The 17,881-nt window shown below is 39.8% G+C and overlaps 1 protein-coding gene and 1 long non-coding RNA gene across 3 annotated transcripts; one reads left to right on the forward strand and one right to left on the reverse strand.

The window, feature by feature from the left end:
• The first annotated feature begins 56 nt into the window (after nt 1-56).
• On the forward strand, nt 57-16,249 carry LOC125993582 (rabphilin-3A). Of its 2 annotated transcripts, none has more exons than XM_049762251.2 (18): nt 57-297; nt 7,631-7,721; nt 7,832-7,843; nt 7,950-8,081; nt 8,197-8,326; nt 8,647-8,730; nt 8,799-8,946; nt 10,164-10,343; nt 10,437-10,619; nt 11,336-11,415; nt 11,763-11,837; nt 12,146-12,255; nt 12,342-12,468; nt 12,545-12,601; nt 12,696-12,850; nt 13,312-13,393; nt 13,529-13,625; nt 13,717-16,249. In XM_049762251.2, exons 2-18 carry the CDS (start codon nt 7,648-7,650, stop codon nt 13,845-13,847), a joined length of 1,857 nt encoding a protein of 618 aa, XP_049618208.1. In that variant the 5' UTR covers nt 57-297; nt 7,631-7,647; the 3' UTR covers nt 13,848-16,249. The 2 variants fall into 2 exon arrangements, with proteins under 2 accessions (XP_049618208.1, XP_049618207.1); XM_049762250.2 differs by having other exon boundaries at nt 58-297; nt 10,158-10,343.
• Nucleotides 15,050-17,782, reverse strand: LOC137840138 (uncharacterized). The gene is made up of 2 exons (XR_011086605.1): nt 17,641-17,782; nt 15,050-15,498 (listed from the first exon to the last, which is right to left on the reverse strand). It is a non-coding gene; the product is annotated as an uncharacterized lncRNA (long non-coding RNA).
• Nucleotides 17,783-17,881: the final 99 nt, after the last annotated feature.

A 17,881-nucleotide genomic window follows, 5' to 3' on the forward strand; every position in this document is an offset into this window, starting at 1 on the left:
GTGATTGTCCACTTATGCATTAGTGTTATCACTTCACATCCAGGGGTTTCCTTCCCAGTGAATCAAGGGCTTTCCATCCTCCACGCAGAATACAAGGCGAGTTCCCACGCACACCGTAGAGATCTACAGTGCCTCGAGTCACGGACTACTCCTCCGGGCTGAATACCAAAACCTAGGTTCCGGTGTGACAAGAGGCATGCGTATTGACTAACTCCCTCGCCGGAACCAAGACGTGCATACCTCAATCTCCATTCCCCGACAAGTGACCGAGAAGGAGAGGCTGCTCTGGATTCTCAGGTGTGTGTCTTCGCATCGCCTGAAGCATGACAAAATCTTGAAATTACGCATCCTCTAACTGAAGCCTATGTGAGGGTCGCGCGTCCGGCCACTGACTTGAATGGATGCAACCTTTCATTCACAAGAGAGGAGGGCCGACAATTATCTTTTACGAGAAGCGTCTTTCATTGTCTGCTTATTAATTTGAATGGGCAGAGATAGCCACTTAGACACTGAGTCATCTGAATGGAAAAATGGCAATTTGTGCAGATCATTGTTCATGCATGTCGCTGCTGTTAATTAACCTGGGTGAAGGACCAATTATGTGCATGATCATTTGATTGATTTCTTTGTTTTAGGAGAAACAGTACCTTGCATTATTCTGAAAACCACATATGGGATTTTAATGGAGCAAATTACCATTCATGCCAACATACAACGGTGCTGAGCGTGAATTCAGTTTGAAGATGCATTAGACAATATGCTGTGTTCTATTTTTACATCTTCTAAAATGCATTGTGAACATGACAAGCTGGCCGCCCTCATGCAGTGCTTTCTTCCTGCTGACAGTCAGATCTGGAATAAGACCACAGAACTGGTAAGCCATGTAGGACGTTGAGTGGTTGCGTTCCTTGGGCGTTGCTGCGGGAATTTTAGGAGCTCGATGGAACACCTCAGTTAATGCTTTCCAGTTATGATGTGGACAGGGGTACATGCGGCCTCCAGCTGAGCCAATGAGCAGGTGCTTGTGTCACCTCATTGTTGTTGTTGTCTCACTTTGCACCCACGAGTTACTACCATTGTCAACTGCTACTGGAGGGTGTCAGAAGGAGCTGGTTCTACTATCTCCAACTCCTCCTACAGACCTGAAGCCCAGAGATTAACTGGGGGAGGGGAGGAAAAAACAGAATACTCAGTGTGAGGAATATCTGCAGCTCCCTCCTCTCACATACTATACACCTACAGTGTATTTGATTGGACAATGATATGTATGCTTAGACCTCTTTTATTTTTACAGGCTCGTCAAAATGGTGCAAGGCGAGGAAGAACATCACGTTAACATGTGGAGATGTGTGTTTAAGTAGAAATGAAAAAGACGGAGGAGTGTAGTTAGCGCTCTGCATGCTAACTGCATTATTTAGAACGGAGAGAATCAAGGCGACCGTTACCAGATTCCAATGTCTTTGGTCCGTCTTCCTTCCTAACTACTATGTCCGTGACACATTTGAGCTAGCTGCGCCCTATGTGATCCACTGACACGGTTTGTAAAACAGAGGCCCATTTAGCGTTGCGCAGGTATATGCACTGTACTCCCATGATCATGCACACTAGTGGTCACACATGCTCTCAAACCGTGTTAAATCATTTTTGCTTCCTCTCACCCTGCTGTTACCATGGTCACAGTTGGCGAAAGGTGCATACGTGCCACTCACAATCTCTTTTATTTGTACAGTTTGGAGCCCAATGACAGGCAGGAGCGGTTGGTTTTGTACTATGATTTCCTTTTGTTTCCCAAGCAACCTTATTCTACCATTTGCAGTCAGTCTGCAAAGGGGAGTGTCTTCATCTGAAAACTCATCAGTGCAATGGGTGAGGATCAATGCCTTTTTAAAAAGGGGATTAGATCTCCTGAAACACTCTGGCATATTGGAAGAGACGGAAGTAATTAATGAGGCCTTTGACCAAGTTTTTCCCAAAAGAGCAGGAGTATAAGAAAAGTTCAAAATTCACCCGAGTCATCCTTTCGTTTCTAATACTAATTAATCAGTAGCAGCGTCAAGGTCTAACAGAGATCATTCCAGTTGACCTCATATTTGTTGGGATTTCGGAACGAAATACAATTTTCAATTTATTCTGTTGCCGTGACTAGATACATAGCCGATCATTTAAATAGCTGTGCAGCCATTTTTAAAACGACAATTAACCATCAAATAATAAAACGTGTAACTTTTGTAAACAAATAATGTGAACGCATAGGAGCTAGCCCAGTCTGCAGTTAGTGGTAGCAGCAAAGAACATTAGCAATCGATTCACTGTCTGGACGTTCCTGTCTTTTCAGCCTCTGTGTCTTCATTGTGCTTGCAGTGAAGATAAAGGAATCTGATTAGGGTGTTGTCTTCCTGGGGTGTCCATGAACAGACTCCCTTTGACAAAATAGCCTTGTGGATCTTAGTCCTTCGTTTGAAAATGGTAACAGAACCGCAAACTCGAGCCTTTACTGAATGGGCTGAATCTTGAAGGAACAAAGATGCAAAGTTCTGTTCCGTGAGACCTTGAAAATCATCAATCATATTGCAAAGTAGTTTGGCAGTTTTTTGACACGGTGTTGCTCGTTCCAAAGATGCACGATTCTTGTTGCCGATTAATTTTTTTTTTTTACTTGTCAATAGAAGCAAGGGGAAGGGCATGATTGTCTTCAGATTCGTCATGAAAAACATGACGTGTCACCCTAATGGAAAATGTGCTGCTGCAATACAGATGCCAGAGATAACATTAATATGAACAATTCTCGTAAAAGCAAATGCTAGCATTAGTTTTGGGAACAGTAATTAGAAGTTGGAGCAGAGGTAGGACAGATTTTCAGAAATGTTATTAACCATGTTATATTAGCAACAAAATAACATGTTGTGGGGGTATACTGTATAAATAGTTGTTACCACAGACTTTTAAATGTTAATTTAATGATATGTTTAATTGACCTGAGATCAGATGACTGGAAATAAGTGGCCAGTCCATCAACAGCCATTGTAATTCAGTATAAGTTGTGCTGATTTAAGAATGGAAATAAGCCAGCGCCAATGACTCGGCATGTCTCTTGGACAGGGCAAAGGGCACAGCAGAATTAGCAGCAGGTTAGCTTGTTGGACACTGGATGCTCTTTCCTGTTTGTGCTCCAGCGATGCGGGACTTGGAACTTTGCCTGCACAGACAATTTGAATGCACCAGTGCAACACTTGTCCATTTGAGAGGTGAGGAGCCCTCGCAGATGGTTTTCGCTTTTCACAGATGGTGTCCGCCAACACTACTGTCTGAACGAAACATATTTTGTTGATGCAGCACACCTAAAACACAGACAGCTTTACTGTATCCCACGCACAGGCTTGCTCTCACTTAATAGCTACTGTGGATGTTTGATTAAGATCTTAGAATCCGAAAGCTTACAGAAATGCCTTTCGAGGGGGCGTACACAAAGTGAACTGCACTGGGGGTTGAAGTTGTAAATAATTAAGAAATGCTGAGTGATGTTTTCCTCCAGCAGTGAAGGGCTGCATGGTGCAGTGCACTTCAGTCCAAGTCCACTCTTCTCAATGAGGATGGATGGCATTGGCGGACTAAATGGGTGCCCAGTTTTGCTCCATTTTATATCTTTTCGACAACATCTCTATGGACTGTCTATGTTCTAATGTTGTCGTTTTAAATTTTTCTGTTCACCCAATCAGAGAAGATTGGTAGAATGATCTTTAGGTTATAGCTTTTTTCTTCATTAAATCACATGAAATGTCAAACTCCTAAAAAAAAAAAATGTTGTAAAACATATTAAAATATAGACTTCAAACAAATGAAATAAACAATAAATACCAACTTACTCAACATGCTAGCACATGTCTACTGAATTTTGTCAACCTTTTCTGTTTTAGCAATGCTGGGTAAAGTGCCAAGCTATAATTAGAATTCCTTTTTTGTGACTTTTGATTGAATCAGACCAACAAACAGCTTTTATCTGCATGAGAAGCTCTGAAGTGGGCATGTGATTTGGTTCTTATTTGCAGTACAATTTTCAATACAAAGGATGGATCTTTTACTGGCCTCATGGATTTGGAAAATTGTGGTCTGTAACTCAAAAAATGAACAACAGTTCATTTTTAGAATGCCGTGAGTCTGAAAATAAATCTTAACTTGGTAATCATAAGAGAATGGCTTATCAAAGGCATAATTGGTCATCATTTATTTATTTTTTCTGCATTACAGATCGCATGTGTTCTCATGTGAGTGGATAGTTGGGATAGTATAAGATATAAAATCTGTTGTTTTTTGTTCATTTGTTTTCTAGCTCAAGGTATCACAAAAAGGCTAGTCTTCCTGATCAAAGTTAAATTTAAGTACATAAATGAAATTGATCTCTGATTCTCATTAACCCATTTTAGAAATGTCCTTCTTCAAGTATCACAAGGGAATTCTTGCCCTGGAAAATGAATCGTGTTTCTTTTGCTATTAAACATTACAGAGGGGACATATTAGGATGTAATAGAAATTTTGATGACTGACGTAGTTGCTGTTCTCATTTTGAAACTTAAAAGTATGTTAAAGTGTAACAAGAGTTAATCACAACCTTTGCTGGGATTGTTTTATACAGTATTTATAAATCTATTGCTTTCGGAAACATTGAAATTGAGCCGAGTGGGACAACTTGAACTTTTATGGAAACTTAACGCTATATTGGAAGGTCAAAGTGAACAATAGTTTTTGCTGTCTTTAATGAAGTTCAACAAATAATTGATTTCTACTTGTTTCCATTCTTCATTATGTATGTGGTTCTGTGCATTTCATTTAACGAAGCCCTCACTATGGTTGATAGATGAAACAATGACTTGCTTACAGAGCGATTTACAAGAATACGAATAATGTGCGCGCATGCGTATGGTTCGGCCCAACACTTAGTGAGTCATTTTGTCATCCTGGCCGGCCCACAGAAAATTTTCTGGCTACTCCCCCCTGCTAACACTTGAATTTGTCTTCCAACCAAAACCTGTCAACTCAACACTATTTCTGTGGTGGATAGCTAATGTCTTCTCATCCCTGCGTGGTATGCAGCTGTGAGATTCATAATGATCCAAATTGGATCAATCCATCATTGTCCTGCATGCCTTGTTGTCACCATGCCTACTCTCATACCGCACGTGAATGGTAGAAATTCTCGTGAGGAAAATGGTGGCTGAGCTCTGCGCTTTTACTTTTAGCGATCCTGCAATAATGAGTCATACACCTGCTTTTCAAAGTCACATCAATTCATGCTGGTAATTCTTGCATTCACTTCAAGCAACCAAGAAAAAAGTGCATGGCCATGCTTCTAAAAATGGCTGACAGATGCTTTGTGCGTAAAGTGTGCTCAGGGACTACAGATCTATTGACTGTCCTCCTTGGCCCATAAACGCCTTGCTAAACACATCTCTTCTTCCTTCATATGAAATTCTATCTAGGGTGTCGATGCATGGATGGCTTCATGTTTATTTTTTTGCATTTGAGTTTACTGCGCATGTTAAATGTCCATTAAATGTACATCTTTTCTTTTTTTTTACGTTTGTGCAAGACTGACGCCATCTGTGTGTGATGTGTTGAGGAGACAGAATAATTGCATTTTTAACCTTGACCCATATGATGCCATAACTATGGATTAGTGTGATCTGTATAACATTAAGGTTGGAAGACAGTATATTATAATTGGACACTAATTGGTGTTTAAAGTGTTTGCATTGTATTTAGTTTTTATTCTCATCCTTACAGACAGAAATGTTTTCAATGATTCCTGTCTAAAATGATTGGCACTAAATGAGATTACTTTAAAATTCAGACTAAATGGGTTCTTTATCTACTCCTCTCCGTTCTCGGGTAGTTTTTGACCGTCATGTCGAATTGGGTAAATTTGTAGTTTTCTTTTATACCCAACAACTGACAAAATTCTGCCAGTCTCGCAGGATGCTCATTTAGTTGTTTAATTTTGTAGAAGAAAAAGCAGATCACAGATATGACACAGATCTGAAGTAATTTCAAATAGCAAATGTGAGTTAGTATATTAGTTTTGCAAATGGAAATTTACAAATTTCCATCATTTTTATTAACTCAGAATTGATTGATTCTTTATTTTTTTCCCCTCTGCTTCATCCAAACAAGTTACTGTACCACTTCTTATTTCTTGATTTATTTTAGTGTTACTTAAAACCAGAAAGTTGCCAATTAAAATGACTTTAATTTTGTGCTGTTTCCGCAATCTCCTTTTTTTTCTACTAGATAAACCCATACTGGAGATTCCATCAAATTTGCTCGGGGATGTAGTATAATGTAAGAACAAGACAGTTGACATGTTGACTTCTGCTGGCTGGTTGTTGCAGTGGCATCAAAATTAAAAAGTCCACACCCAGTCGTGCAGTCCTACGGCTAGTACAGCAAGTTTTTTGCTCTTCCCTCAGTCTCACAGGCAGGGCGCTGACAGATTATGGCTCACAAAGTATGAGCTCTGATGCACCATCTAGTGCATTACAGCGATCAGCCGAGTGAGTGAGAGTGTGATCTTACGGCCGTGGAATGATTGCATGGGAAAAACTGTTGACAGGAGAAAGCTATTGATTTTTCTCCCTTTTCACATTCTCACTGTTGTTCATCCCTTTACTGCTATACAGTAGCTGCACTCTCCCCATCATGCATCATCGCAATTCGTACAACGCTCCTGAGGCTTTTGGTTGCTGCAGCCTGCGGGGCTTCACAGTATGGTGCTTCTTGCCCTCAGGATATACAGAACAATGTTTGACCCCATCACATTTGTCCCAAAGGGTTTTCAGGAGACATCCAAACCAATGAAGTAACATTTAGTTTGTGTTCTCACCTTTTATAAATGTATGTAATGCATTTTCAAGAATAACACAATATACAAGTTTTGTGTTGTAGATGTCTGATGTTTCTTGTTGTATTTTCTTCACTGTCTCTAATCCTCCTCCGGAATATTCTGACATGCCACTAAAATGTGCTATTTATCGTACACCCCATGCAACTGATTAAATGGGAGAAGTAGACTGTCGACTAGACTATAAATACAGCACAAAACCTGCAAATGTGGATAACTTGCATTTGGTCTTCTAGCAGATTTTGCTGAGTGCTTCAGGGCCGTGGATTCATTTGAAACATGCAGATGAATGTAAAAGTAATTATCAGATGAATCATTGATTTCTGCCCATTGTGATGGTCATGAATGTGAGGTCCTCAATTATCCAGTTTTGACTCACCCCTTTCATCAATCTGTAGCAATTAAATGTATCTGGTGGCTTGCCAATTATAGCTCTGCACTGTTCTGGCCCATTTAGACCGAATGTCCTCTCTGATGACTGAGCAACCTGTAGTTGCAGTTAAGTCAGTGCAGCACAATCACGAGATAAAAACAATAAAATAGCTAAATGTGGGCACTAGAGGATTTAAATCAGACCTAATCAATATTTTAATGACTCTTGACTATACTTATTAACCCCCCCCCCCCTATAGCCCCTCCCTCACACACTATTAATTCCCACTAATTAGACACAATAGAATCCTAACTTTACAATTTCAATCTTACTGGACTTTCTTGTTGTATTCATTTGTCTTGTAGAATGTGTTAGTGTTGCCATGACTGACACGGTGATGAGCAGTAGCTCGGATCGCTGGGCGCCCAACGACAGGCAGAGAACCATGCACGCAAGGTAAGCACGATTATCAGCACATGGTGTTGTCATTTGACTGTACAATCACCAAAGTTTAATCCTTTGCTTCCACCTGGGTTCGTCCAACTATTGTGTGATCTGTGACACAGTGATAAAGAACAGTAAGTAGATAACACTATCTATCTCATCTCCACATTTGCTGTATTTTTGTGCCCGCTAACTGTAAAAGGAAACTAATAATACAATGATCCACTGTTTGACTGACAGGGGCAATTGGACCATGCAGTCAGGCCCGGCTCCTGGTTCTACTCCAGATCTGACAGATGAAGAAAAAGAAATTATAAATGGTGTGATTGCACGAGCTGAGAAAATGGAGGCCATGGAGCAAGAGAGGATTGGGTGAGACACTGAAATTGGCCACTGCATGGAAATCTGTTCAATCCACAGTGATCATTTAACTTGAAGTCATTTTAAGCGACATGTCAGTTACTTTAAGTCAGGTATGCTTCTGCAGGCGCTTAATAAACCGCCTGGATGACATGAAGAAGACTGTGTGTGGGGATGGACTGTCTCGCTGTGTGCTGTGTGGGGAGCAGCTGGGTACACCCGGGGTCAGCTCGGTGGTGTGTGAGGACTGCAAAAAGGTAATAACTGCAAATTAGAAACTGATGTGATGTGAATGCTGACAGAAACTCTACAGTATTACTCAACATCACCATAGCATCAAGAAATCCCCACATGCTGTACGATGTGCCCTCTTGGAACGAGAGTTGCACCAGAGCGACCTCGTTGGTCGTTCACTAAAGTCAGTTCCACACAAATGTGAATTTGTGACTCCAAACCTTTGGAACAAAAACTTCATACCGCTCTATTTGATTTAAGACAACACTTCACCATCATATAATCTTCTCTGTGATGCTATAAATGCCAAGTAGTTGGTTATTTCTGTTTTCCCGTTACATAGAACATGTGTACTAAGTGCGGTACCCAGTGCGGCAGCAGGCCCCGTGCTGTGTGGCTGTGCAAAATCTGCAGAGAACAGCGAGAAGTGAGTGCTCCGTGCTAGGAAATGAAGAACTTCTCATTAGAGAAGCCATAACATATTTTTTTTCTCAGGTGTGGAAACGGTCTGGTGCCTGGTTCTTTAAAGGATTCCCCAAACAATTCCTTCCTTCACCCATGCCATTATCTAAACCGAAAGAGCAGCCTGCCCAGGAAGTAGACTCCAAACCCAGAGAGGAGGCAACTCAGCATCAACAACCTGGTGCGTACAGCAGCCTGTTGCTTTGAGTTCTGGTCTTAATCATCTTTCAGCGTCGAGTGACTTGTAAATCCTGCAACACATATTTTTATTTGCACATTATTTTCACTCTCAGGTGAGAGTCGGAGTTTCGGCAACTTATTGTACACTGATTGTGTGCCTACATTTTTATTTTTGTTGTACCAACATGTTAAATACTGAAGTGGGACTGACTACATTTTATGATTATATTTTCAAATGATTACTTTTACTACTTGGTACTTTGTTTACACATTGTGCCAAAAAACCTCAACCTTCCTCTTTACCAGGTTCCCAACCTATACTCCGGATCACGTTTTTGTCATTGCATGAGTACCCCTTTACTCAGATGTGATTATTATCCAAGAGTAAAATGTAACAGCTGATTATTAAATTAAAATTGTTTTATTTAATTCATACTTTTAAGGAATTGATGCTCAGTCATTGTCTTTTTTAAAACTCAAATTGAACATAAAATATCGCATGAATTCAAGGCCTGAGACTCACAAAAGCATAAAAAGTAAATAAAATGTGTCGCGTTTCTTGCCAAATGGATTTGTCCTTTTTATTTATGAGCAATTCATATGAGGCAGCTTAAATTTTGTTAGGCCCGAATGCTGACCCTATAATCCAATTGTCTTAGTTGCATTTGCAGAAATCGTTCAGCCAGCCAATGTTGGACCATTTTTCTGTTATCCAATTTTGATGAATATGTTCAAACTGTAGCCTCTGTAATCTTGTTTCTGTCTTTGCTTCTTCTCCATCTTCTTTTACACACTTAGTCTTCTGAAGACAGTACCTCACTTTTACTGAGAGCTTATTCCGGTTACTCTTTCTTATCACTCCGCTTTAACAACTTTGACACATCCTCTTCTTACCTCCACTAACCTCAATACATTTTCACTCTAAGTGCTGCTCAGTACTTCTACATGTGACACTTTGTCACATGACTTTCCGATAATAGAAAGGGCATGAACTATACAATGATTCCATGTGTGCACTGTAGTTGATTGCTGCAGCCTTTTGTACAGAATGTAGGTCAATGCCTTTGAACAAAAAGCCGCAACATCAAAACTACCCAGAGAGACTGGGGAGTTATTACATATTCTACTGCAGTGAGAGCCTGAAGTGCGAATATATACGTCTCCCTCATGAATAGTGCGTTTGTGTGTTTCCTGTATTATGCTTATTTTTAGGAGCAGAGCTCAAAGGCCGAACTGGTTACCCACCTGTGGCCCCTAAGCCATCAGTTGTGCGTATGGCCACAGGCAGTGCTGGCCCTGAAGAAGCAGAGCAGGGAAGCCCGGTTGTGATGAAGAGGATGGTGCCCGTTCAGAGCTCCAGACCGCAGCCCGTTGTGACGCCATCTGTGGCTCCACAGGGTGAGGGGCAGCTAGGCCTCGTTTTCTTAAGCACGCTCTAATTAATGCTCCTCAATTGGAATCAAAATCTATATCCTGCATGTGTGTTTGTAGGTCAGGTGGGACGTGAAGGAGGTGCTTACTCTTCTGGTGCAGTCCCTTCAGAGCAAAGAGCACCTCCTGCAGTACGAGAGGACAGAAGACAGCCTGCCGCTTACACTGCTCCTCCTGCCCGACATCAACCTCCCCCTGCGGCGGAGGAAGAGGAGGCCAACGACTATGATTCCGATGAAGCCAGTGAGTACATCACGTGGTCATTTTATTCATTGGGGAAACACTGCCTCACATGTTTTGGTCCAGGGAGACAGTTTTAGTCACTAATTTGAGATAAAGTCATTCACTTGATTAATTTCTTTCAAATTGCTGGCTGTTTTGAAGTTTTAAAAAAGCATTAAGCACATGGGAATTTGCATTTTGGACTATGTGGGAACTGTTTCATTTGAGTTATTTTACAAAAGAGCAAAAGTGACTCATTTTTCTGGCAGTATACCTTTAGAAGTATAAACCGGCCACAAGCTATCCATACTCACCAACTCGCTTAAAGAATGTAAAATACTAAACTCATAATCATATGTCCTATACATAATACATGTTTAACACAACGTATTAAATTTCACCCTTGTTAAAGATCAGATTCCATTGTCATTCACTTATGCCGTAGATTAAAGTTTGATGTGATTATTCTCTGGCAAGACTGAGCTTTCTCCCAAACTTGCATTCAAAAGCAAAATGTTACTCTTCCTTTAATTACTTAAAAAGCACACTCCCTGTTTCTGTGGTTCTATCGTATCAATCACTAAATAAATTGATAGTTTTCTCTCATGCCAGAAGGGCTATTGGTTCCGCAACAGAGGCCACAAAAACATGCAGCATACATAAAACACATGATTGTGATATGTGATTAAAAGCATAACACCAAAACGAGTGTGCTGACTTCTCTTGTTCTCTTTTAGCCACTCTGGGCTCTCTGGAGTTCAGTCTGATGTATGACCAGGAAAGCAACAGCCTTCATTGTAGCATTCTCAAGGCAAAGGTAAATCTCTCCTCATTCAGTACTTCCACCCAGGGACAATTTGACTCCAATTTAATAATAATAAAAAAAGTCAATAATTAATTAAGCAGCCGTCTATTTTAAATGTGATCAAATTAGAATGCAAATCAATGCATGTTTGACCAACCCCTTATGTAATAAGGCGGCTCCTATAAACATGTGTTCAAGCGAGTGTTATCGTGCAACTGCTGAATGTGTTTCTGAAAGCTATTCTGAATACTATCACAGTAATACTTTAAATTTTTACTCAATTTATTTGAACTCAACGTAAAGTTCTGCATTTTAATTTTCTTTGCATTTGACATGAGTTTATTCTTGTCACCCCCAAGGGCTTGAAACCAATGGATTCCAATGGACTGGCTGATCCTTATGTCAAGCTTCATCTGCTGCCAGGAGCTAGCAAGGTTGAATTCAAAACAAACAAAAAACACTTTTGAAAATAATAATATGCAGTGTGTCTGAAATGAGCAGAAAATTTAGGTGAAATGATTTTCGGGCCTTCTCAAGCTCAAGCCTGACACCTTGTGGTTATAAGGAAATAAGATGATTAAAAAAGAGGTGTGGTATCCAGAAAGCAGCAGCAGAATAAATTAAGCCATGAATATATCTGCTCCAGTTGCCATGCAGGCACTTCCTAGAACAATGAGCTAAAACATGAAAGCAAGAAACATGAGCTCTTGTAGTTTGTATGTATCCTTTTTTTTATTAACAGTCAACAAAGCTGCGGACAAAGACCTTGAGGAACACCCGCAACCCTGCGTGGAATGAGACTCTCACTTATCACGGCCTGACGGATGATGACATGCAGCGCAAGACCCTCAGGTGGAAATAGTCGCACTCAGATTAACTGGACTCTTATTGTGCAGCCAGTCTGTTCTCAAAGGCCTTGTACTGGTGTCCTGGCGCAGGTTGTCTGTCTGTGATGAGGACAAATTTGGCCACAATGAATTTATCGGTGAGACCCGAGTGGCGCTAAAGAAACTGAAGATGAACCAAAAGAAAAATTTCAACGTGTGTCTGGAGAGAGTTGTTCCAGTGAGTGACGATGATTTGCAACCGTACTTTCTTCTTTCTCCGTAACTAAACCACTGATGTAATGTCTCCTCGACAGACAAAGAGAACAGCGACAGCCGGTGGAGCACGAGGCATTGCTCTTTACGAAGATGAGGTGGTTTGAGAGCATAGCTAAATGCGATGCATTATCCCATTTTTTTTCCAAACGCTATTACATACTGAATGTCTACTCATGCTGTGTTTTCTAGTCTGCAAAAGATGGCGGAGAGGTAGAGGAACGTGGTCGTATTCTTATCTCCCTCATGTACAGCACCCAGCTGAGCCGCCTCCTTGTGGGTGTCGTGCGCTGTGTTCATTTGGCTGCCATGGATGCTAATGGATATTCCGACCCCTATGTCAAAATGTAAGTATAAAACTATTCATTTTGGGATGCTTAAATGGGTCAAATGGTATTTAAGGTGTAGCCTACTTCTCACCCAAAGTGATGGGATAGTCTCCAGCATACCCGCAGCCCAGATTAAAAAAATTAATTGTATTCTTGTTTGACAATCTTGTATATGTTGAATATGACTTAAGTGTTGGATTAAGTGCTTTTTAAGTCCATGATTTTTTTGTACATTATTTTCCACAATTATTATGAATAATTTGTTTCAGGAACAAATAAAATAAAACATGGTAAATACTTTTACATTCAATGTTTTCCTTTCATTTCCTCTCAGTTTTTCTGTACAGTCCAGCATGAAGACATTTTTGGTGTGCAATTTGCCATAGCTGCAGTGTTTTGAAAAAGCTTTATACTGCTCTAGAAAGTGTTTGAATTTGACATTGGTAAAGGTGTTTCAAACCTGCCTCTATAATTAACAGAGTTCTGAAACCTGACATGGGCAAGAAGGGCAAGTGCAAAACTCAGATCAAGAAAAGGACTTTAAACCCAGAGTTTAATGAGGTTTGTAAGAGATTTGTTGCTAAAATACAAATATGAGTAACGAAGAAAACAAATGACTTTTCCATATGACGACTGATCAACACTTGGATATGACAAATACCCTATTTGGAAATCTGTGTCTTGATTCCATTTCAGGAATTCAGCTTTGATATTAAACACAGTGAACTGGCTAAGAAGACTTTAGATGTCTCTGTGTGGGATTATGATATCGGGAAATCCAATGACTACATTGGTAAATATTTCGTCAGGATCGCTGTGATGAAATCAAATAGAAATGTAAGAATTAACTTCAGAGGTCTTACATTTGAATACCATCCCTGCAGGTGGTTGTCAGCTGGGCATTACCGCCAAAGGAGAAAGGCTAAAACACTGGTATGAGTGTTTGAAGAACAAAGACAAGAGGATTGAGCGCTGGCACACCTTGATGAATGAGAATCACACCGCTAGTGATTAACTACCTGTTACAAACAGCATGAGCTAGAACACCCCCGCCTCCTTGGTCTGCATTTCCCTCTCTGTGCATCTTTTATGTATTCCTTGTTTTGTTCAGCATTATTTCACCACCTGACACATGTACTGCTCTCGTGCCTCCTGTTTTTTTCCCCCTTTCTCCCCCTGTGCTGGCTTGAGCCACTTCTGAGAGATGCACTATATGGATGAAAGTGACCACTTATCAATCGATTCATTAATCAATCAGGAGTTGCCCTTAATATCCCATATGACCTTTCAGACAATTCTATACTTCCAACTTTGTGAGAAGAGATGCGGAAATAACATTTTCTGTTCCAGCAGGAGTTTTTGGATTGAATGAGTTTTGTGTTGACTAACATGCACAGAACCCCAACCTTAATCCCATCAAACTAGAGATAACAATCCATCACATTAGTGATTTCTGTTCTTTTGGAGGAATGGACAAAAAAAAAAAAGAATAAAATAAAACCGCACTGGCACACCCCAATCTTACCAGAACACTGGACGCTTTAAAGGATGCACCAATTATATTTTAATTTTGACTTTTTCTATAGCGTGTGCCATGGTTAGCATAAAAGCTGCTTATTTCCTAAAAACAAACTCCAGGGTAAAGATGATAAATAATAATAATGATAATAAATAAAAGAAAAAGCTCAGTCCACGCTTGTGGCCTTTGTACCCTCCCAAAATGGAGTCAAGCGCATGTTAAATAAACAGGTGTCGCTTTACCCAAAAGTATATGTCCTAAAAGCCAACCAAAAGCACTGCAAATTAAGCTTTGTCATTCAAAAAAAGTCCGTTTTCGGTGACCTACCAGGATGAAATGATAGATTTTAAAAAAATATTTGTTTGTGTGGACTTAGTCAGCAATGTCATTTATATATATATATATATATATATATCCAAGACATGTAGACAAACAGTTGCACAATTGTACAGTGGTATTGCTGAGCCTGAGACATTGGTTGCTTCTAATGTAGGTGTTGAAAAAGAAAAGCAATATGTTGTAGCAGCAGAGGTCACAATCATTACTGAGGAACCTAAAAGCAAAGAGCTTGCGCCTAAACATTCACCACAATGTCTAGCGTGTTAGTTTTGCTATCTCGTGTGACATTGTCACACCAGAGTATATAACACTTGAATTATACGAGCATGCCAAACGACTGACGTGTAAGAAAACACTGAACATAATGTATATAACCATGAAGAAATGTTTACATACTGATACATTGCTCAGGTTAGGATAGAAATGACATAGATGACTCATGAGTCTTTGGATCCACCAATTGATGTTAATTTGTGATTTGATAAGAGCACACCAAGGTAAATATTATTAGGTGTACGTATGTGTGGTTATTCAATCTGTGAAATTTCAGTTTGTGGTTGTTGACACTCAGACAGGTTTTCTATGTCAAGTTTTACACGGAATGCACCCGGTGAGCGTTTACTTCTTTAGGAATTAGGACGAAAAGGTCTAATTGTTTTTGTCGTGTGTGCAGCCTTACCTGCATGCACTGTGCTTGTGACTCTCATGTGCCTGCGCCAGTCGTGGCCCACTCTTACCCCAACACACCATTTGCACAATGCAGGGTTATTCTGCTACTCCCTCTCAATTCATGGCTTTGGCGTGTATTCTATAATCACAGCAAACCAAGCAAAGCACACCTTACAAAGTGGAATGACCTCAACTTATACAGCTGTTTGCAAGTTATTCCAAGTACAAAAACAAAAAATTCTATGCATGAAGTTTATTGTGGTACAAAATATATACAGTATACAAATCGATATAGAGATATGTATACAGTATGTACAGTATATAAATTTGTGTGTGTATATATGTATATATATATATATATATATATATATATATATATATATATATATATATATACACACACATACAAATAATAATTCTATTAATGTTTACATATCTTTCCTTATAGTTGATATTCAAGAGGCCATGTTCTGCATGATTATAGCATAATTTGAAAAAACTGCTAAGTTGATTTGATAAGCTTATAATCACATGGCTCTTAACAGGTAGCAGCTGCATATTTGAGAGAGTCGTGTCCTTCATCACTGTCTTGTTGTCTCTGCACAACATCCCTGCCCCCTGTGGCAGTGAGTAAAGTACCTGCCGGTAGCATCTTGTATATGATTTTATTTTGTGCTGCTTTGGCCATTGTGGTCATTACAAGAGATCAACGCAAATCACGTTTGATTGATTGTTTGCTTTAAAACAGGAAACTCTCAGAGCATTCTGCCAATCTTGATCTCTGTTGTAAATAGAATAGTGCATGCAGTGGGTACTTGTATGTTTGCACACAATGTTGCATGTAAAGATTTTGCAGAGGTAACACAGGTCAATAAAATCTGATAAAATCAGTTCCTGTGTTGTGTTGAAACAATGTCCTCCATGGTCATGGGTAATTAAACATTGATGTGTATACTGAATGAATATGCATTATCATCATCAGAGGAGTTGTAAAAAAAATAAGGAAAGAAAATCTAAGGACTGGAAGTACTTAGTTATTTGATTTCATCCATTTTGAATCCCATGTACACTTTATAGGAGTATGTTGTAAATACCAATTTACTGAGCTTTTTAAGCTTCTCTAAATTGTCCTTAGATGTGAGTGTGACTGGTTGTTTGTCAATCTGTGCCCTGCGATTGGCTGGCAACCAGTTCAGGGTGTCCCCCGCCTACTGCGCAAAGTCAGCTCGGATAGTCTCCACCACACCCACGACCCTCGTGAGAAAAATGGATGGGTATACAAACAACTCTTCATTCCTTAGATGACTTAATAGTGTGGCGACAACTTAAATGCATACAATCTATCTACAATATCTTAGTGGCAGCAAGCATGAAGGGTTTCCTTAAATATTTTGTTTTTGCAGCATGAACCTTGAACTTACACAAGCTCAATGCTATTGGCCATTATGTGACATACATTCTTGAGCAACTTAGAAGTAGATTAATGTAGCTAATTTATACCAAGTAACCTTGGCAAATTTGTGCATGTCTACACACTGCTGGATATAACCATATTCCAAGCAAGGCTATTTTACAAAACTGACAGGCACTTTGGAAAACTATGACAATAGCCAGACATGTTATTTGATATGATTTGGTTACAAATTGCAGTAGAAGTCAGGCAGCATTTACATATTTTGTACATCAGTATAGCAGACATTATTGAGCAGTAGTGTTGTGACAATTCATTGCTGTAGAGTGAAAACTAGATATAATTCAGGAATTCTTTTTTGGGGATGGGCGATCAGTCATTCTGCAACATTAGAGAAATAGCAAGACCATTATTTGAAGTCTTTTTTTCCTCACTCTGAGTCGCACATCACAAAATGTGTCATTTGTTTCATTTTCTACATTTAAAATGAATGGTGAAATTTCACCAACCAATCTTAAAGCAGAAAATCTTTGCCGTTTGTGGGTGGGGCATACAACCAACACCGCTTCGGTAAGTTTAAAACCTGATTGGCTAAAAAAACAGTGCCATGTTTAATAATAGGTTACATTCAGATAATTTGAGAACCTTTTAGTGGCCTTTCCAGATCAATTGAGATCAGGGCTTCTGATAGTGTTTGAACCCATAGAGGACTTGCTGGCACTGATGGCTCACCACAGATCATACATCTTCTCATCCATCTGTCTTATGCGGATAATTTATCATTACAATGAAGGTCAATCATATCATAGCAACAACCGCACAGTTGACCCAAAGTTAACTAGTAGTATTGTGTTGTTGGAGTGCTCATACTTGACCCTATGGCCTGCAGTGCATGCTGGGAGGAGCTCGTCGGCCTTGGAAACATGGCGTCGCACTGACAGCTGGAATTCTCATTAACGTCTTCAGCCACCCAGATAGTGGTAGTGCCATACACGAAGATGGTTGAGGTGTCATTTTTCTTACAAAAATGACTGATGACAGATAAGTATTTGTCCCGAGCCGATTGACTTTGTAAAGGCGTGGCGATCGAACGTGTTTAGTGCGAGTGTCA

Source organism: Syngnathus scovelli, chromosome 3, assembly GCF_024217435.2.
Source record: "Syngnathus scovelli strain Florida chromosome 3, RoL_Ssco_1.2, whole genome shotgun sequence".
Taxonomy (NCBI): Eukaryota; Metazoa; Chordata; class Actinopteri; order Syngnathiformes; family Syngnathidae; genus Syngnathus; species Syngnathus scovelli.

Bases quoted from the DNA above. Each gene is read 5' to 3' on its own strand.
- LOC125993582 (XM_049762250.2), top strand. From the start codon at position 7,648: ATGACTGACACGGTGATGAGCAGTAGCTCGGATCGCTGGGCGCCCAAC. The intron at 8,082-8,196 runs GTGAGACACTGA...ATGCTTCTGCAG, and splicing joins ATGGAGCAAGAGAGGATTGG to GCGCTTAATAAACCGCCTGG. The intron at 11,416-11,762 runs GTAAATCTCTCC...GTCACCCCCAAG, and splicing joins GTAGCATTCTCAAGGCAAAG to GGCTTGAAACCAATGGATTC.